Source organism: Diabrotica virgifera, chromosome 1 (assembly GCF_917563875.1).
Source record: "Diabrotica virgifera virgifera chromosome 1, PGI_DIABVI_V3a".
NCBI lineage: Eukaryota > Metazoa > Arthropoda > Insecta > Coleoptera > Chrysomelidae > Diabrotica > Diabrotica virgifera.
In genome coordinates, this window is record NC_065443.1 from 227694545 (window position 1) to 227716597 (window position 22053).

Sequence of the window (22053 nt, forward strand, 5' to 3'; positions counted from 1 at the left end):
AAAGCAGACAGCAAGTTTAATTTTTTTACACATAGAAGAATAATGTACCTTTCATTTGCAATTTGAAAAATTAAAATCGGTTAACTACCACGGCGTCAGGAATTTTTTTAAATAAACATTAATTTTTGGTGCTACGCGCAGGACAGCGGATACGTTTGCTTTGATTGGGCATTCCAATGACCTTTGATAAATTTAATTTTTAGTACATTTCGATATAAATAAATAAATTTGTTTATTGCAAAATAAAAACACATACTCAGTCCTTTGAAATTACACTTTTTTAGCAAAAACTTTCTTTGTTCATATATTTTAACAGACAATAAAAGTTTATTATTTCTAAACATATGCAATTGTTTAAACAATATTTCACAAACAATAATCAAATTAGTTTGATTTTTGTGGAATTAAAATATTAAAATACAACAAAATATAGAGTGAGAACATAATATATTCGATAAAAATTGGAAGACATTTTGGTGGAAATCAACTTGTGTGAATGGAACGCCGCTGTCCTGCGCGTAGCACCAAAAATTAATGTTTATTTAAAAAAATTCCTGACACCGTAGTAGTTAACCGGTTTTAATTTTGCCAATTGCAAATGAAAGGTACAGTATTCTTCTATATGTAAAAAAAATTCAACTTGCTATCTGCTTTATTTTCAATCCTGCAACATTTTGAAAAATAGCTATTTGTATAACAAGGGAGGAAAGCGCTACTTTTCCTCCCGAGAATGAAGTTTACTGCCCGACGCGTAGCGGAGGGCAGTAATCATTCAAGGGAGGAAAAGGCACTTTACTCCCATGTTATACATATGGTTTTTCCACCTTCCTCAAATTAATAACAAGTCATTTTTTCATTTTTACTTTATTTATGTAACTAACCAACAAAATTTATTAAAACTAAAACTAACAAGTAGGTACAATATAACTGTCAACTGTCAAATATGTCAAATTATTAATGTAAACATTGTTAAATCAAAATAACAATTTACTGTTTTTTACCATTCTGCAAAATACAGGGTGTTATATAAATAAACGTTAAAATGTATAGATACTTACGTAATAGAAAATAGATATTGTACAGGGCGTCAATAAGTTATATTTCATGAATGAAATACCATGACGTCACTTTTACTTTTCCTCCCTAGGGAGGAAAAGTACAACTTTGGTCCCTACAATCAGGTCCGGAAAAGTATACTTTCGGTAGAGGTAGGTGGAAATAGCTATTTGTATAACAAGGGAGGAAAGTGCTACTTTTCCTCCCGAGAATGAAGTTTACTGCCCGACGCGTAGCGGAGGGCAGTAATCATTCAAGGGAGGAAAAGGCACTTTACTCCCATGTTATACATATGGTTTTTCCACCTTCCTCAAATAACAAGTCATTTTTTCATTTTTACTTAATTTATTTATGTAACTAACCAACAAAATTTATTAGAACTAAATCTAACAAGTAGGTACAATATAACTGTCAACTGTCAAATATAAGTCAAATTATTAATGTAAACATTATTAAATCAAAATAACAATTTACTGTTTTTTACCATTCTGCAAAATACAGAGTGTTTTTAAATAAACCTTAAAATGTATAGATACTTACGTAATAGAAAATAGATATTCTACAGGGCGTCAATAAGTTATACTTCATGAATAAAATACCATGACGTCACTTTTACTTTTCCTCCCTAGGGAGGAAAAATATTTTCCTCCCTAGGGAGGAAAAGTACAACTTTGCTCCCTACAATCAGGTCTGGAAAAGTATACTTTCGGCAGAGGTAGGTGGAAAAATATTTTTTTTTACGAAAGCTGGATTGCAAAATCTATTAAACCGATCTTAATGAAATTTACAGTATTATTTTACTATATCATAAGGTTTTTCTGGGTAAAATATGAAGGTCCTATGTGTAACATAAATTAATTTAACCGTAATTTAACCGTAAAATGCGAATACTTGTTTTTTATGGTTTTTTCGCAATTATTGCTATTTTGCAACGTGGGTGACAATTTTTAAAATTTATAGCCAATTCTATGTTGTAGCAAATTTAATTACGCACCTTTTATGTCGGGCAACTTTGCTCGGAAGTGAATACTTTTAAAGTTATAGGTAATCAAAAAACGAAGAAAAAATTAAATATTTGCTTCATTTTTGACATTTTGATTATTTAAACAATGTTCCGGACCTTTTCGAGTGGGAGGATAACTCAATTATTATTATGAGTTAATTCCAAGCAATTTCTGCAAAAAACTATGAGTCACCTCTCAACGTCCATCTCAAAACAGATGCGCCCAGGACTATATGTGTCAGGTCGCTTGGTTGTTTTGATCACCCGTGTTGAGCTGCCCCCCCCCCCCCCCACTTGCAAAAATCAAAAAACAAATAGCCCTGATTTATGAGCTATTTATGAGCTCTCATATTCCGCAAACTAAAAATTTTGAGCTCGTTCCACTGAGCAGGAATTTGATACTTTAGTGGGGGGGGGGGGGGCTGACTTAAAAATAGGAATATTGAATCGGTTTTTGCGGCAGAATTACGAGCTATTTATGAGCTCTTGAAATTATATAGTTTCGATTTTTGAGCTCATCCCCTTCACCCCCCAAACAACCGTTTAATTGATTTAACTTAAGAGAAAAATGCTGAGAAAACTTAAAATATATCGTATTCCGGATATAATTCCTATAGCATATATACTCTAAGAATAAACTATTAAATCACGTGCATTTCGATTGAGCTACAACCCCTTCGCAAGAAAACCACCCTATCTTCCCGGCTTAAGAGGAAGTTGTACTTAAAATGCATTAAACTAATTATTTGGCGACTACATATCATTGAATAATTTATAAGCTTCCAAATTACGAGCATTTAGATCAGTAAATTGCAAATTATTTTGTATAGTGCAGTCACTGAAGGTAAAAATCAACGATTACCTTCAATTTCGGTGAACCTTCATCGATTTTCACAAAAATTGGTCAGTGGTTAGAGGATACGTCAAGAAACAAAGGTGACATGGTATCACCTTGCGCCTTTACCCTGAGGGTGGATACCGCCCCTTCTCGGGGGTGAAAATTATTTTATTAAAAATAACTGCACAAATCAATAAAAGAACAGATTAAAAGCAAAATTTATTATATAAAGTTAATAAAATAAGTCAATACTTTTTAAGTTATTAAAGATCAAATATTTTAAGTATTCGTGAAAAAAATGCATGTTATGAAGCGGTTTTTCGTAAATCACTGAAAAACTGTAAGTTTGTACAAAAAAGTTAATAGTAGTTTAATTCGTATAGCTTGTATTCTAAGAATAAACTCTTAAATCACGCGCCTTTCAATTATAGAGCTACAACCCCTTCGCAAGAAAACCATCCCATATTCCCGGCTAAAAAGAGAGAGTTGTACTTAAAATAATTTAAATTAATTATTTGACGACTACATACCGTTTAATAATTTATGATCTTGCAAAATATACGCATCTCAATTATTGAATTGCCATTTTCTTTCTATAGTGCAGTCACTGAAGGTAAAAATCAACTATGACCTTCGATTTCGGTAAATCTCCATTCATTTTCACGAATTAACAATAACAACTTGGGGTTTTAACCTGGGGCATATGTCATCCCTTCTCGGGGGTGAAAATTACTTTATTAAGAGTAAACAGTAGCGATCAACAGGTAGCAATAAAATATAACTTCGGGAGATAGTATCATAAACTTTGGCAACATTGGTAATCTTTGACATTATGTAAGATTAATATTATTGACAATTTAACTCATAGGCGCGCTAATTGGAAGTAACCGAAAACAATTTTGTTATTAGTAAATAAATATTTATAAAAATAAACCCAAATGGGTGAAAATTTTATGTTAACATAGGTATTTGTACGAAAAAATAATAATAAATAATAATTTCATTGTGAAGCGAAACGAGAGCAGTCTTATTTTATTTATAATCAAGTATATTCTAGTTTATATAAATGAGTCAGATTAAATAAATTATTAGAAGAATTTTTTACTAAGCAACAACATTTTTGTTTATTTAGTATTATTTTGTATTTTGACAACGACACCCGACTTGGGCGTCGAAACGTTAATAAAATCATTTTTAAGTAAAATTGTGGCTTATTTCCCATTTGAATATACTTGATTATAAAAATGCCACAAGAAAATAGCTTCAGAACAACATTATTTTATTTAGTTCATAGAGCGCCAAAGGCACTCTAGAACACCCTTTAACCCTTCTTAGGGTCCCATCAGAGGTGCATATTTCATTCTCTTTGAACTACTAAAATTCGGGCTACCGTTATCGGTTCACAACGAAATGATGGCATGAATGCCGTGGCGGTATCTGCTAAAGACGAACGAAAGTTTTACTTCTAATATTAACAATATCAAAAATAAAATAAAACTTAGAACTAGTCTTCTGGTTAAACCAATCGTGGCTTGTGGCTTCTAAAATTTGCAAGCCAACGAATTGCCGGAGCTAAGAAGGCCGAGGGAAATCTACCAGGTTAAGTCGTACTTCATGGAATGATTATTTATTATTTTGATTAGTTCTACTCGTAATCTGAGTATTCGGAACTAAGCTTTGTTGGAATTTTACCGTGCTGGACAGGCGGGAAGTGAGATGCAGCCTGATAGATCTTCCTCGGCATTGTTAGCTCCTGCACTTTTTATAAAAATACACTTTCTTCAATTTTTTTATCCGATGCCTAGATTTTGTGTCATTTTGGAACTACTAATGAAATAAAAAATTTTAGTAGTTCCAAAATTACACAAAATCTAGGCATCGGATAAAAAAGTTTATTTGAAGAAATTGTATTTTTTTGTTCTTCTTAATGGCGGTACAGGCTCGTTTTTTTAATATTGTATTTAATTACAGAGTAATTTCCACATATTAATATATTTTTCAAATTGGGCCCTGTACCGCCATTCTTTATTTTATTACGAATACGTGTGCCAAATATCTCGAAAAAATATTCAAAATTACAGCCGCAATCTTGGAACGCGTTTTTGCTACCTGTTGATCGCTACTGTATCACCTTTAGCAAAAATAAATTTTTTCGGGTTCAAAAATTGCAATTTTTCGATTTTATGTTCAACCGCGTTTATCTCGAAAACTATGCATCCTACGAAAAAACTTGTCAGAACAGTTTTTGCTTAGAATGACACAAAAAATACAAAAAAAAGTTTTGTTTTGCGAGAAATCGCTGTTATGTAATTCCTCAAGTTCTTTGTTTATAACAATCTTATCGACATCCGGATCAACTGTTACCCAACAAATTCCTGTTCTACGGGTCAAGATACATAAAAAAATCTTGGGTAAGACCATCTGAATAAAGGAGGCCGTTGTACCCCCTTGGCGACAGGACTATGAATATCTACCTAAAAAAAATTGGCATTTGTACTGTAGTCAGGATTTCTGTACCTAAACATAGATTTATTACGAATTTCATTTTCATGGGAAACAACTTTTCACACTTTTTTTATGTATGAGTATGACAACAGTAGATTACTTCTCATAGGTACTTACATTGTTAAAATTTGTGGTGGCTCCAATTTCGATGTTCTCATAATTTTGGCACGGCTTTTAATGGACTTTTTCTTGGAATTATTCGCTTTATTTGTCGTTTGATTAACTTTTCCCATTTCGTTAAACTATTGATAATATGTTAAAAATAAAATATCCTCCTAAATCTTTATACTCGCATTAGAATTCGAAATGTTTTTACGTAAAATATACTTACCTACCTACATAGAACTGAACTAAAACACAATTAACAACAATCTATTATTTGAAACAGACCAACAACTTATACAACAACAACAAAAATATAATAAATAACTATCAATAAACACTATTTTCCTATGAAACAACTATAACGAATTCTTAAATTAACACACTACTGCACTGGACTGATATCAATAAAGATGACAGAACAAATTAGAGAAAATCTGAGGCAGGTTTGTCAAAATGACACTGATAATTTCTCTATGTTGCCTAATTAGTTATTTAGTTATAATATGTTCGATTTCTTGTTAGAAATAAAAAATTTTAGTAGTTCCAAGATTACACAAAATCTAGGCATGAGATAAAAAAGTTTATTTGAAGAAAGTTTATTATTTTTTTCTTCTTAATGGCGGTACAGGCTCCTTTTTTCAATATTTTATTTAGTTATAGAGTAATTTCCACGTACTAACATATTTCTAAAATTGGGCTCTGTACCGCCATTCTTTATTATATTACGAATATGTGTGCCAAATATCTCGACAAAATATTCAAAATTAGAGCCGCAATATTGGAACGCGTTTGCTGCTACCTGTTGCTCGCTACTGTAGCCTCTTAAAAATAACCCCACAAATCGAGAGAGGGACAAATTGTAAGCAAAATTTGTTGTTTAATGTTATTAAAATAAATCAATACTTTTTGAGTTATTAAAGATCAAATATTTTAATTTTTGTGAAAGAAAATGCATGCTTTAAAGCGATTTTTCTTAAATAACTCAAAAGCTGTAAGTTTTTACAACAAAGTGTTCATCACTAAAATTGAAGCTAATAAAAAATATAATAAATTGCTTACTTGAAAAACCCTTTAATGTTAATTTAAAGTAAGTTATTGATAATTAAATGTATATTTTTTTCTGCGACTGTTCAAATCTAAGGATTCAAGCTTAAATAACGGAAAATAGATGCATTTTATAACACTTAGGTACTAAATACTTGTCAAAGTACTTAGAAATACCTATCAAAAATGAGCTCCAGAAAAAGTTGATAGCCTCAAAATCCGCTCACCAATTTTCGTGAAAATGAATGGAGATTTACCGAAATCGAAGGTCATAGTTGATTTTTACCTTCAATGACTGCACTATAGAAAGAAAATGGCAATTCAATAATTGAGATGCGTATATTTTGCGAGCTCATAAATTATTAAACGATATTTAGTCGCCAAATAATTAATTTAAATTATTTTAAGTATAACTCTCTCTTAAGCCGGGAATATGGGATGGTTTTCTTGCGAAGGGGTTGTAGCTCAATAATCGAAAGGCGCGTGATTTAAGAGTTTATTCTTAGAATATAAGCTATACGAATTAAACTACTATTAACTTTTTTGTAAAAACTTACAGTTTTTCAGTGATTTACGAAAAACCGCTTCATAACATGCATTTTTTTCACGAATAATTAAAATCTCTGATATTTAATAACTTAAAAAGTATTGACTTATTTTATTAACTTTATATAATAAATTTTGCTTTTAATCTGTTCTTTTATTGATTTGTGCAGTTATTTTTAATAAAATAATTTTCACCCCCGAGAAGGGGCGCTATCCACCCTCAGGGTAAAGGCGCAAGGTGGTACCATGTCACCTTTGTTTTTTGACGTATCCTCTAACCACTGACCAATTTTCGTGAAAATCGATGAAGGTTCACCGAAATTGAAGGTAATCGTTGATTTTTACCTTCAGTGACTGCACTATACAAAATAATTTGCAATTTACTAATCTAAATGCACGTAATTTGGAAGCTTATAAATTATTCAATGATATGTAGTCGCCAAATAATTAGTTTAATGCATTTTAAGTACAACTTTCTCTTAAGCCGGGAAGATAGGGTGGTTTTCTTGCGAAGGGGTTGTAGCTCAATAATCGAAATGCACGTGATTTAATAGTTTATTCTTAGAGTATATAGGCTATAGGAATTATATCCGGAATACGATATATTTTAAGTTTTCTCAGCATTTTTCTCTAAGTTAAATCAATTAAAGGGTTGTTTGGGGGTGAAGGGGATGAGCTCAAAAATCGAAACTATATAATTTCAAGAGCTCATAAATAGCTCGTAATTCTGCCGCAAGAACCAATTCAATATTCCTATTTTTAACCCCACCCCCCCCCCCCACTAAAGTATCAAATTCCTGCTCAGTGGAACGAGCTCAAAATTTTTAGTTTGCGGAATATGAGAGCTCATAAATAGCTCATAAATCAGGGCTATTTGTTTTTTGATTTTTGCAAGTGGGGGGGGGGCAGCTCAACACGGGTGTTTTACCCTTGTGTAAATTCTGCCTTTCATTTCTTTCCCGATATTTTTATTTCTCCATATTGTTTAATTCATGCAACTTACGGCTCTGTTTGCTCTATTAACTTGATATTTCACTTCTGTTTCGAGCTTTCCGTACTTAGTGTGATGCCTAGATATTTGAACTCCGTCACCTGTTCTATTATCTGACCCTCCAGCTCTAATTTACATCTTATAGGCTATTGATTATGTATTTTAGAAAGGAACTACAACGTTAACGGGGTTTTATTGTTTCATATAGTCAATGGACCTCTAAATATAAAAAACCCGCGGAGAGCTACCATTTAAAGGGGTGCGTTTTTGAGAAAGGGGTGAATTAGTCCCTAGGCCCAGGGCGAATTAGGGTGAGTTTTATGCACTTTTGGTACAAACACGTCTATAGGAAAATTGTTCCAAGTTAAATTTACTATCGAAACATCACATTTGTGACGTTATCGAAACATCACAATAAATCCATGTGACGAATATAAATACCTGGGCGTCATCTTCGACCGTAGTGGAAAAGACGAACGAGAAATTGAACATCGAATCATACAAGCCCGAAGAGCTATAGCATGTCTAAACGGAGTTCTATGGAGTAAAGAAATATCAAAGAAAAGAAAATGAAACATATATGAGACAATGGTTAAAACTAGCCTACTTTATGGAGCCGAGACATGGAGAATAGCCGAGAAATATACGAAAAAGGTCGAAGCCACGGAAATGGATGCCATCAGAAGATCGATGAGAATATCAAGAGCCGAAAGAATAAGGAATGAAGTAATAAAACAACAAATGGGTGTAGAGGGCACTATAGTTGAGGATATTGAAAGAAAACAGCTCATATGGTATGGGCATGTGAGCCGAATGGGGGACGAAAGATTGCCTAAAAAAACTATGATGTGGCAACCCCCAGAGAAGAAAAAACGAGGACGACCACCACAGAGCTGGAATCTGGGAGTTAGAAAAGCGATTAGCGCTCGAAATCTAAATGAAGACCTAACTCAGGACAGAATACAGTGGCGTTTGGGAGTCTGACAACGTCGTAAGACGTTATAAAACCGAATATATATATATACATCACATTTGAAGTCAAATATTTTTTTTTACAAAACTATATTCAAAAGAAAAGCAAGAAAAAAACGCGAAAGATAGCAATTTTATTTTTTGCCCCATAACTTTTTTCCACGGGGATATAGGTATAGGTATTGCTTCACAGAATAAAACTTCCATTCTTCCTCTTTAAAAAGAGGTTTGGTAGAAGTCTCTATGATTTAAAGTTTTCAAAATATGATTTTTCAAAGTTTGACACTCACGCGATTTTGGCCCATTTTACTTGTTACTTCTCGAACATTCTTCTGTAACTTTTTTCTACGTAGCTTTAATCGGAAGAAAAGTCAAGTATCTTTAAAATGGTCTATTGCAGAAGGCTGTATGACTGTTTTTAAGCAAGATAGGGTTGTTCAAAATTTTATACTTTTTAAGTATTTTTGATATTTATATTTTAAGATTATCGAATTTCTCATTATAACTTTTTTTATTGTATATTTAGGTATATACATTGTACAATGAAAAAAGCTTATTTTCTTTACTTTAAAATGGTGTATTGTAAAAAATTCTAGGACTATTTTTAAACAAAATTTGCTTTTTCAAAATGTGACATATACTCATGCAATAGGTCCCACAAGTTTGGAAAACTTTTTTATTATTAACTTTATGAAAAATAATTATTCTTTATAAAATTCTCTGCATAGTCTAAAACCTAAGATGCAATCATCAGATATAACATTTTATCAATAGTGTAGAAAAATATGAATTTCGCTCAAGAGTAAAGTTCCTTTATATTTCATAATATCGAAAAGTGTTATTACAAAAAGTTATTTTTAATTAAAAATTATGTTATAATGTGCAATTATATTCTTTTAAAAATTTAAAATTTTTCTCAAATTACGGATACTCTTGGATATCCTACGGATATCTTGTTTAAAAATAGTCCTAGAATTTTGTTCAATACACAATTTTAAAGTAAAGTAAAAAAGCTTTTTTTATTTCACAATGTATATACCTCAATGTACAAGAAAAAAAGTCATAATAAGAAATTTAAAAAATAATCATTAAAAATTTCAAAAATCATTAAAAGTATAAAACCTTTAAAAAGCATAACTTGCTTAAAAAGAGCCGTATAATCTTATACAATAGACCATTTTAAAGCTGATTGACTTTTCTTTCTACTAAATGTACCATTGCATATACGTAGAAATACGTAGAAAAAGTTACAGAACAATGTTTGCGAAATAATAGGGAAAATGGCAAAAAATGGTGTGCGCGGCGAACTTTGAAGAATCCTATTTCGGAAACAGTAAATCTTAGAGACTTTTACCAAACTTTATTTTAAACAGGAACGATGGAAGTTATTTCTCGCTGAAGCAGTGCCTATACCTATATCCCCGTGGAAAAAAGTTATGGGGCAAAATACAAAATTGCTATCTTTCGTGTTTTTTTCTTGCTTTTCTTTTGAATATATTTTTGTAAAAAAAATACTTTTGACTTTAAAATGTGATATTTCGATAGTAAATTTAACCTGAAACCATTTTCCGGTAGACCTGTTTGTACCAAAAGTACATAGAACTCACCCTAATTCACCCTGTGCCTAGGGACTAATGCACCCCTTTCTCAAAAACGCACCTATTTAAATGGTAGCACTCCACGGTTTTTTCAAATATAGAAGTCCATTGACCATTATGAGACAATAAATTCCCGTTAACGTTGTAGTTCCTTTTAGCTCTCTTATTTTGAACATAATATCATCAATAGCCTATTAGTAGGTTTGCTGTTATAACCATGCATTTTGCCTTTTTTTTTTGGAAAATTAACTTGTTAAATTTTTTGGCGGATATAAATTAGTGCAGCATACGTTGTAAATTAGCTTCACTTTGAAAAATTACTATTGCATCGTCTGCATAGCAGATTATTTTGTTGTTTTCCTCCAATTTGGCATCCTTTTTTAGTCCTTCCGTGTTTTATTATTTCATCCACGATTAGGTTGAACAATTATAGACTCAGTGAACCCCCCTCTTATCCCATTACTAGATTCAATTGGGTAAATTAGTTCTTTTCTACTTTTCCTTTAATGTTGTTGTTCTGGTTTTATTCTATTTTCGATCGTTTATATTCTATTTTCGTTTTGATTATTCCTGGAGGTATCTCTCTTGCGAATAAGTAGATAATTATTTATATAAATATACAGAGTTGGGATAAGTATGATACCAAGCAAATATCTTTGAAACGAAAAGAACAATCAATATTTATGAAACTTTGCATGCAAGTACAGTGACGCAAAAGGCATCTGATACCATATTTTTTGTTACTACTCCACTTCCGGTTTCACCGGAAATACCCTTAACTTATTTGCTTTAAATGGGACACCCTGTATATTTTTGCAGATTTTAAAACAAGAAATAAATCTCTTTACAGTTAAAAAATAGGTTAATTTATTTACGTTAGACCAATGATATTAAAAATTAAAAAAATAATTTCAAATGTTGAAAATGCTTGCCGTTCACCTCCTGACAACGTGCAAGCCTATAAATAAATTCGTGAGTCAGCCTTTGCAAGATTTCTCCACGTATTAGTTCACATTCATCAATTATTCTTTGTCTCAAATCCTGCATGCATGTTGGTCGCCTAACGTAAACACGTGATTTTAGATAACCCCAAAGAAAAAAATCTAACGAGTTGAGGTCCGGAGAACGAGCGGGCCACTCTATGAATCCTCTACGTCCAATCAATCGATTTGGAAAATTCACCTCCAAAAAATGAAAATTCATCATTACCGATTTATTATTAATATTTCAATAACAAGTCCTTTAATTGGATCCTGCCAGATGCCCTCTTAATGTCCAAGTAACATAAATATGCCGGTTTGTTGTATTCTAATTATTTCTCTTAGATAAATATAGCGTCTGTGTATAATCTCACCGACCTAAAACCTTGTTGTTCTTTTGCTCATGTTATAATTTCATTCGGTTTGCTTGTTATCACTTTTGTTGTTAATTTTAGTGTTATATTTAATAAATTAATTCCTCTGTAATTCTCCGGGTCCGATTTGTCTCCCTTTTTGAAGAGAGATATTAGAATGCCTGATCTCTATTATTTTGGTTCTGTTTTGTATTACAGTAAAACCTGTGTTAACGGCCATCTGTCAAAACCGGCCAACTGAACTAGCCGGCCAGTTTCAAAGTTCCCCAAAACAAAATTTGTGGACTACAAAACCTGGTATTAGCGGCCACCTTTTTATATCGGCCAATAGTTCTGTCATTTTTAGTGACCGTTATTGACAGGTTTTACTGTATTGAACAAAACAAAACAGAAAATTATATTACTATAAACCATTGACTTGCTATAAATTACTAGTAATAATTGAATCTGCAGGTTTGCAGTACCAAGTAATAGACGAGGACGGTAAACTGGGAGAGGTACAAGAACTGAATTGTCTTCGCAGTGAATCAGAGGAACAAAGTTCTCAAGATAACATATGTGACATGGAATTCCAAGATACCTACGCCACGAATTCTGAGCAAAATCCTCTGGACACTACCAATTTGAAATCAGAAAATGACGTTATGTTAGAACCAGAACCAACAACATTATATAAATCATTCAATATGTCAGATTATTTGCAACCGTTTTCCAAGACAGAGGAAGAAGAGCGAGTCTCGCCAGTCGAAGATCGCTTGAAATTCAGCCCTGAAATATTTTTTGCCGATTTTGGCGAGAATATTTAATTGTTTGAAATGTTTTCTCCTAATAGCAGTTTCAATTCGTGTATGTAATTTTATTTAAGTTCAGTAAAAGTTTTTTATTCTCTTACAACTTCGATATCCCCACCTCAGTGGTAAGCGTAAAAAGGTGCCATCTACTTTGATGACCAGTATAGAAAACAATGTAATAATTATTGTTTTCTGTCCTTGCGCTACACGAAATATATCCTGAAATGTATTTTGCCGGTTTTAGCGAAAATCTTTAATTGTATGAATTTTTTTTCTCATAATAGCAGTTTCAATTTGTGTATGTAATTATTTAAGTACAGTAAAAGCTCTTTATTCTGTTATAACTTCGATTATGATATAGCATGAATATGGTACAACAAAGTTTAATAAAAGCTTTGTAACAATATTAATAAAGCAAACAGGATTTTCGTCGTGGATTCAAATATTTCATTTTTTTTTCTATCGAGTCAACTGATTGTTACATACAATCTACGCTGCGCGTCAAAGAAAACGGTCACCCCAAAAAATAGGTCATTATTGATGTCTCGTGTCTCGTATCGCCTAAACCTGTCGACCGATTTAAGTAATTTTTTCAATACTTTCTAGCCTATTCATTTAAAATATCGCTGTAATCAAATTGTTGCTAAAGAAGTAAATCTTCATTATATACCGGGTGTACGAATCAAACTGTGTTGTTTTCTCAAAGTTCGCAACACCCTGTGGAATATTCTGGCATTTATAAAATACTGAAATTAAAACACAACTATAGCTTTAGGTTTTCTTAACATTCTGCTTTTTGATTCATTCACTTATGTTGGATAATACAAAAGTTAGGTACTTTAACAACTAGCCATGTTCTTCATCAGTACAGGGTGTTTCTAAATAAGTGCGACAAACTTTAAGGGGCAATTCTGCATGGAAAGATAATGACCGTTTGCTTTATAAACATTTGTCCGCAAATGTTTCGTTTCCGAAATACGGGATGTTGAATTTTTTTCTTACAAACTGACGATTTATTTATTGCCCTAAAACCGGTTGAGATATGCAAATGACATTTGGAAGGTTTTAAGAGATAGTTATTGCGCATTTTTTGACATGAAATTAATAATTTAATATTCACCATTGGCGCGCATACGGGTAATATGATCGATCATATTACCCGTATGCACGCCAATGGTGAATATAAAATTCTTAATTGTATGCCAAAAAATGTGAAATAACTACGTCTTAAAATCCACCAAATTTCATTTGCATATCTCAACCGGTTTTAAAGCAATAAATAAATCGTGAATTTGTAAGAAAGCATTCAACATCCCGTATCTCGGAAACGAAGCATTTGCGAACATATAGTCCAGGGCGCATCTGTTTTGAGATGGACGTTGAGAGGTGACTCATATTTTTTTGCAGAAATTTCTTGGAATTAACTCCTATAATAATAATTAGGTTATCCTCCCACTCAAAAATGTCCGGAACATTGTTTAAATAATCAAAATGTCAAAAAATGAAGGAAAAATTCGATTATTTTCTTCGTTTTTTGATTATAACTTTCAAAGTGTTCACTTTCGAGAAAAGTCGTACTGATATAAAAGTTGCGCAATTAAATTTCCTACAATATAGGAATGGTTGCAAATTTTAAAAATTGTCACTTTTGTTGCAAAATAGCATTAATTGCGAAAATACCATAAAAAAACAAGTATTTGCATTTTACGTTTTTCAACCATTATAATAATAAATAATTTATTCACCTTTTGTTTCATACAAGTATGAAGGTAAGTCAATATAGAATTACATAATAAATATTACATAATAAAGTATAAAAATTACACAAATAACTTGCACACTTAAAATACAAAAAAAAAACAGAAATTATACAATACTCTCATATCCGCGACTACCCAGATGTCTCTTGGATGAATTCTTCCAAGGAATAAAATGCATTATTCAACAAAAACTCTTTCAGCTCTTTTTGAAATTTTCTTAAGTTATTTTGATTTTTTAAACTTAGCGGTAGTCTATTAAATAGAGAAGGGCCAGTATAGTGAGGGGATTTTTTAAAACCGGCATGGTTACATTTCATCAAACGAATTTTTTCACAGTTCCTCGTAAAGTGTGAATGAAGATCGCTATTTTTCTTAAACAGTTCAACCTTCTGGAAAATAAAAGTTAACAGTTTATATATATACACGGAAGGTACCGTAAGAATTCTTTTCTTTCTGAAAACTTCCCGACAACTGTCACGGTAATTTATGTCAAAAATTCGTCTGATAATACGCTTCTGTAAGAGAAAAATGCGCAGACTTTCGGAAGCTCTGCCCCAAATAATGATGTTCTGCGCGATACGGGAATATACCTGCGCATAGTAAACAGAGATCAATGTACTTGATGGCATATCATTTTTTAATGCCGCTATCGCAAAATACGTCTTATTAAGCTGCTTACATAAATGATCTATGTGTTTATCGAAACTTAAATTAGCGTCTATAACTGTGCCTAAAAATGTTGTATGTGTTGCTGTGTTGACTACCACATCTCTGTTACTGATTTTAAGTTCAAAAACGGGTTGGGTCGTTCTTCTCTCACCGTATGAAAAGTTTACAATCTTGGTTTTTTCCAAATTTACAACCAATCCATTCCTATCACACCACTCCTTGAATCGCCCTGTTAAATATTTTACTTTTATAACTACTTGCTCCAAAGTTTCTGCGGAAACTATCATGCTGGTGTCATCGGCATACATAAATAGGTCTTTTTGTTCTCTAAAATACTCTGGTAAGTCATTAACATATAAAAGAAAAAGTAGTGGACCTAATATTCCTCCTTGAGGAGTTCCTAGGCTATTGTGAAAGATATCAGAATATATATTGTTTATCGCAACGTAAACATTTATGCCATACTTAGGACCTTCATATTTTACCCAGAAAAACTATATAATATAGTAAAACAATACTGTAAATTTCATTAATATCGGTGTAATAGATTTTGCAAAATAAATTTTGCAATCTAGCTTTCGCAAAAAAATTCATTTTTTCAAAATGTTGCAGGACTGAAAATAAAGCAGATGGCAAGTTGAAATTTTTTTTACATATAGAGGAATTCCGTACCTTTCATTTGCAATTTTTAAAATTAAAATCCATTAACTACCACGGCGTCAGGAATTTTTTTAAATAAACATTAATTTTTGGTGCTACGCGCAGGACAGCGGTGTTCGATTCACACAAGTTGATTTCCACCAAAATTTCTTCCAGTCTTTATCTAATATATTATTTTCTTACACTATATTTTGTTGTATTTTAATATTTTAATTCCACAAAAATCAAACTAATTTGATTATTGTTTGTGAAATATTGTTTAAACAGTTGCATATGTTTAAAAATAATAAACTTTTATTCTCTAACTTAAAATATATGAACAAAGAAAGTTTTTGCCAAAAAAAGTGTTATTTCAAAGGACAGAGTATGTGTTTTTATTTTGCAATAAACAAATTTATTTATTTATATCGAAATGTACCAAAAATTAAAATTTGTCAATCATTATCAAAGGTCATTGGAATGCCCAATCAGAGCAAACTATCCGCAGTCCTGCGCGTAGCACCAAAAAAAATGTGTATTTAAAAAAATTCCTGACGCCGTAGTGGTTAACCGATTTTAATTTTGCAAATTGCAAATGAAAGGTACGGTATTCTTCTATATGTAAAAAAAAATTAAGCTTGCTGTCTGCTTTATATTCAGTCCTGCAAGATTTTGAAAAAATTAATTTTTTTTGCGAAAGCTGGATTGCAAAATCTATTCAACCGATCTTAATAAAATTCGCAGTATTGTTTTCTTATATCATAAAGTTTTTCTTGGTAAAATATGAAGGTCTTAAGTGTAGCATAAATGGTTGAAAAACGTAAAATGCGAATACTTGTTTTTTTATAGTTTTTTCGCAGTTATTGCTATTTTGTAACAAGGGTGACAATTTTTAAAATTTTTAACGAATTCTATATTGTAGCAAATTTAATTGCGCAACTTTTATGTCAGTTCAGCTTTTCTCAGAAATGAATACTTTCAAAGTTATAATCAAAAAACAAAGAAAAAATCGAGTTTTTCCTTCATTTTTTGACATTTTGATTATTTAAACAATGTTCCGGACCTTTTTGAGTGGGAGGATAACTTAAATATTATTATATGAGTTATTTTCAAGCAATTTCTGCAAAAAAAATATGAGTCACCTCTCAACGTCCAAATGTACTAATATTTTTACAGATGCGCCCTGGTCTAATACGGTTATAAAGCAAACTGTCATTATTGTTTAATGCAGAATTACCCCTTAAAGTTTGTCGCACTTATTTAGAAACACCCTGTAGTGATGAGGAACATGGCTAGTGATTAAAATACCTAACTTTTGTATTATCCAACATAAGTGAATGAATCAAAAAACAGAATGTTAAGAAAACCTGAGGCTATAGTTGGGTTTTAATTTCAGTATTTTATAAATGCTAGAATATTCCATAGGGTGTTGCGAACTTTGAGAAAAAAACACAGTTTGATTCGTCCACTCGGTATACAATGAAAATATACCTGTTTAGCAACAACCTTATCACAGCGATATTCCTAAAGAATAAGGCTATAGAATATTAAAAAAATTACTTAAATCGGACAGCAGGTTTAGGAGATATGAGACATCAAATACGACCCATTTTTTGGGGTGTCCGTTTTCTCTGACGCGCAGTGTATTTAAACTTATTTGTTGTACAAGTATTACTTGTAAACTTGTAGGTGTATCTTCCGTATATATGATGTATAAATATGGTGACAATACCGCTCCTTGAGATACTCCAGCTTCCATAGTTCAGACTTCGGTCAAGGTTTATCCTATTTGAACTCTGAACCTTCTGTTGGCTAGGTACAATGAGAGTAGGCATGTCATTGCCTCACTATATCCGTATTGATTCATTTTTATAGCAACCCTTCATGCCAGACTCTGCCAAAGGCTTTATTGTCACCTAGCAAGGCGGTTGCTATATACCTCTGTTCGCTGAATCATTTTGTGATTGACTACGAACTCCAACACAAAGCAAAAAACCGTCTCCAAAATGTAAATCGTCTTACCACCTCAGTGGTAATCGTACAAAGGTACCATCTACTTTGATGGCCATGAACGATTATTGATAATCGTTTTCTGACCTTACGCTGCACTAAATGTGCAAATATTTACGTCTTCTACTAAAAATAGAAAAGCTTTATATTGCTTCGATATATTTATGATAGTATAATGTAGTAGGAGCACGATTTGCCAGTCTTTGTGTTTTAGTTCATTAATGGCACCGTGTTATGACGTCATTTCGATTTTAAAAACAGCCCGCCCTTTATAAACTATAATTGACTCTTTTTAACAACGTTTTACGGTTTTAAAAATTACGTTAATTAATAGTAAACACTTGCGTTTTGATGCTAAAAATGCTTTAATAATAATTAAATAATGGTCCGATTTTGTACAACCGATCTTCCGGGAATTGTTCGTGCTTTACATCTAAGGCGTTTCTAGTCATTGCCATTCTTATTTTCACTTCCAGATCACAGTGCCGTTTTCTGTTTAATGTAGCTATAAGGTAATTCAATCTTTCAACCCGTTTTACGCCAGTCAATGGGAACAAGAATAGGATATTACCTCCGAATTCTATCCTATTGCATGGATTTTAATGAAATTTTGGGCCTAGCCTCTACTTATATCCTATTTCAAAGTCTACCACCCTATGGCCGATGTGTGCGTTTATCTTGGGGGTGGTTCCCACCCCTTCTTAGAGGTGGAAAAATTTTTGGTTAAAATTACCACGGAATTCGCTAGAGAACCTAATTCTAAGCAAAAACTGTTCTATAATTTTGTTTTGAAAACTCAATACTTTTTGAGTTATTCGTGGTTGAAAATTGGCCATTTTCATTGAAACAATACCTTTTCGAACGGTTTTTTGCAAACCCCTAAAAAACTATGCATCTAACTAAAAAAACTATATTAAACATTTTTGTAGCTTATAAAAAAACAAAGAGACACTTGCCTTCATAAATCTTCTAGTTATAATGTTCAATGTTATAATGTGCATGTTCAAATTGGTGTATTCAACTTGAAATAACAGAGAAACGGTCAACTTTAGGTGTATTATGTTACTAATACCTTTTGTAGTGCTTGAAAAGACCTTTAAAATGAGCTGTATTAGAGGTCCATTACATTAAAACTAAGCGAGATATGCTGCAAATAAAATTGATAACTAATGTATTTTAAGAAAAAATGAGAAGTAATTTTAACCACCATCCACCAAAATATAAAAGCATCGTTTTTCTTCTACAATACCTTTTATTATAGTGTTATTTCTATGTTCAAAAAGTTGGACGGGTTTAAAATGAATGGTTTTTGACAAAAAAAAATCAAATTATAGAGCGCATTTTTAAATTTTCTTAAAAATCTTCCATTTTCTCCATGTAACTTGAAAATGATAAGAGATACAGTAATGAAAAATAAAAAGGAAATTTATATCTGCAAAAGCCATACATTTGTGTGTGGTATCTTTTTTTCGTATCTCTTATCTTTTTCGAGTTACATGGAGGAAAAGGAAGATTTTTAAGAAAATTTAAAAATGCGCTCTATAATTTAATCTTATTTTTTTCAAAAACCGTTCATTTTAATCCAGTCCAACTTTTTGAACATAGAAATAACACTATCAAGTATTGTAGAAGGAAAACGATGTATTTAAGTTCTGATAGATGAGGTCTTAAATATACTTCTCATTTCTTCTTAAAATACATTAGTCATCAACTTTTTTGCAGAATATCTCGCTTAGTTTGAATGTGATCGACATTTAGTATTGCTCATTTTAAAGGTCTTTTCATGCCCTACAAAAGTTATTAGTATCATTGTACACCTAAAATCGACAATTTCTCTGTTATTTCAAGTTGAATAAACCGATTTGAGCATGCATCAAAAAACAAACTCTCATTACCTACCATACCCCTCTTTGTATTTTAACTAGAAGATTTATAAAGGAACAAATCTCTTTGTTTTTTTATAACCTACAGAAATATTTTATATAGTTTTTTTGTTAGATGCATAGTTTCTAAGGTATTCGCAAAAATCCGTCCGAAGAGGTGTAATTTTTCAATGAAAATGGCCAATTTTCAACCACGAATAACTCAAAAAGTATTGAGTTTTCAAAAAATAATTATAGAACAGTTTTTTCTTAAAATTAGGCTCTCTAGCCTCTTCCGTAGCTTTACACAAAACATTTTTCACCCCCAAGATTAAAACGCACATCGGCATAGGGTAGACTTTGTTTCTTGAGCTATTCCCTACTTACTGTGAAAATATCAAGTAAATCGATGTAGTAGGATGGAATTCGGAGCCAAATACCCTCATTGACTGCCCTATTAATAGCTCTATTATTTATATTCAATTTCCAGGGTTGTCTGCCGATTACTATGCAGGGTGTCCAGAAACTCTCCTGGCAAACGAAGACTGGAGATTCCTGAGAAAATTTTAAGACAATTTAACCCAATTCACCCAGTCCGAAAATGCTTCCTAAGGGAGCTAGAGCTGTTTGAAGATGGCGTCTTGTAATTAGTTTTTATTAAATACCTCCAGAACGCTTCCATTTGGAAAACAAAAACTGGTACGCCTATTTATATTCCAGAGATAAACTGATTCCATCAATTACGAACTTCTATAAGCGGTTTTAAACCAAGAGGAGTAATTCAAATTTCCCGCGCCGTAAAGCTTGTTTGTAATTGGTCCAACATCAGGCAATTTTACTCAACTGTTATCAAATTTTGACACTAATGACATTTATAAAATTTTGACACTATTTAGCATTTCATAGGAAGTATATCGGCGATTTTTTGTATTTTCTGCGTTATTCCTTTAATTTTTAGATTTTTAGTCTCAGTTATTTTTAGAACTCTTTAGCGACATATTAATATAAAATAATATTTATGGATTACCGTCAAAGGCCAATATGATCAACCAAATAATAAGATGTATGTGGTGATATTTCTAGTGACTTTTTTGGGATGTGAATCTGTCTTTTTAGTTGATTCCTTTTTGTTTAAAAACAAGGCTTAGTAGCGGTAGTAGTCGTCCGTTTTTGATAGGGCAACGGTTATTTTATCGCATAACTTTTTTGTCTTTAATTTTTAAGCATTTTTTACACTAAATTATTAAATTATGAAGTAATCTTGTACTGAAAGTTACTCTTGTTTAAAATCGGTAAAATACACTGTTTTTTATTTATTTTTTTCAAATTCAAAAAACGAGTTTCTGAAAAAAAATTTTAATCGATTTTTCTAGAAAACGGTACATAGAGTACCTTAAAGCAAGAGTACCTTTCAGTACTAGAATACCTCACGATTTGATAATCCAGTGTCAAAAATGCTTAAAAGTTGAAGACAAAAAGTTATGCGATAAAATAACCGTTGCCCTACCCAAAACGAGCGCCTATGACCGGTACTAGAAATTCGCCATTGATGGAATCGACTTATCTCTGGAAGATAAGTAGGCGTAGCCGGTTTCGTTTTTCTAAATAGAAGCGTTCTGGAGTTATTTAAAAAATAATTACAAAGCGCCATCTTCAAAGAGCTCTAGCTCCCTTTGAAAGTATTTTCAGACTAGGTGAATTGGGTTAAAGTATCTTAAAATTATCTGTACAATCTCCGATTATCGTTTGTCAGGAGAGTTTCTGGACAGCAGGTAATACATGGTTTTTGCTGTATTGATCGTAAGCCGATACTTCTCTCCCACTCCATTTACGATATTCACTATATTGTCCGTTATTATGGCCGTATTGTTATCGTATCTTAGATTATTATTAGGAAGACCATTCATTTTGATGCCTGTTTTCATTCGATTGTGCAAGCTGAAATATCTTCTCTACATAAATTTTGAACAGTATTGAGGAGAGAGTACAACCCTCTCTTACGTCTTTTCTTATTTCCATGTTTTCTGTTTATGGACTCTTTTGATTCCAATATAAATATGTAGTTGTTAAATCATTTTCATGTCTTTGTCATCAAACCCAATTTCGTTTAATGTCTGTATTAATACTTCATGTCTGACGTTGTCAAAGTCCTTTTGATAGTGAACGAAGAAAATGAAAACACCTTTTCTTTGGTCGAAGCATTTTTGCACCAGCACTTCATGCAAAAAGTACCTCTCTTGTTCCCAAGCCATTTTTGAAACCAAATCGAATGTCTCATTTCTTTAAAGCTATAAATTTGATTATGTATGA

General features: G+C 32.0%; 1 protein-coding gene across 2 annotated transcripts in view; it reads left to right on the forward strand.

Annotated features, from left to right (window-relative positions):
• Positions 1-22053, forward strand: part of LOC126879039 (uncharacterized) — a 72243-nt gene that overhangs the window by 47111 nt on the left and 3079 nt on the right. Inside the window, exon 5 of one of the 2 annotated variants that reach the window (XM_050641929.1) lies at positions 12466-13886. The exons of the other annotated variant lie outside the window; for it this stretch is intronic. Coding sequence (XP_050497886.1) covers positions 12466-12818 — 353 coding nt within the window. The 3' untranslated portion in view covers positions 12819-13886. Of the gene's footprint in view, positions 1-12465; positions 13887-22053 lie in introns of those variants that run through there. 2 annotated transcript variants of the gene reach the window in all.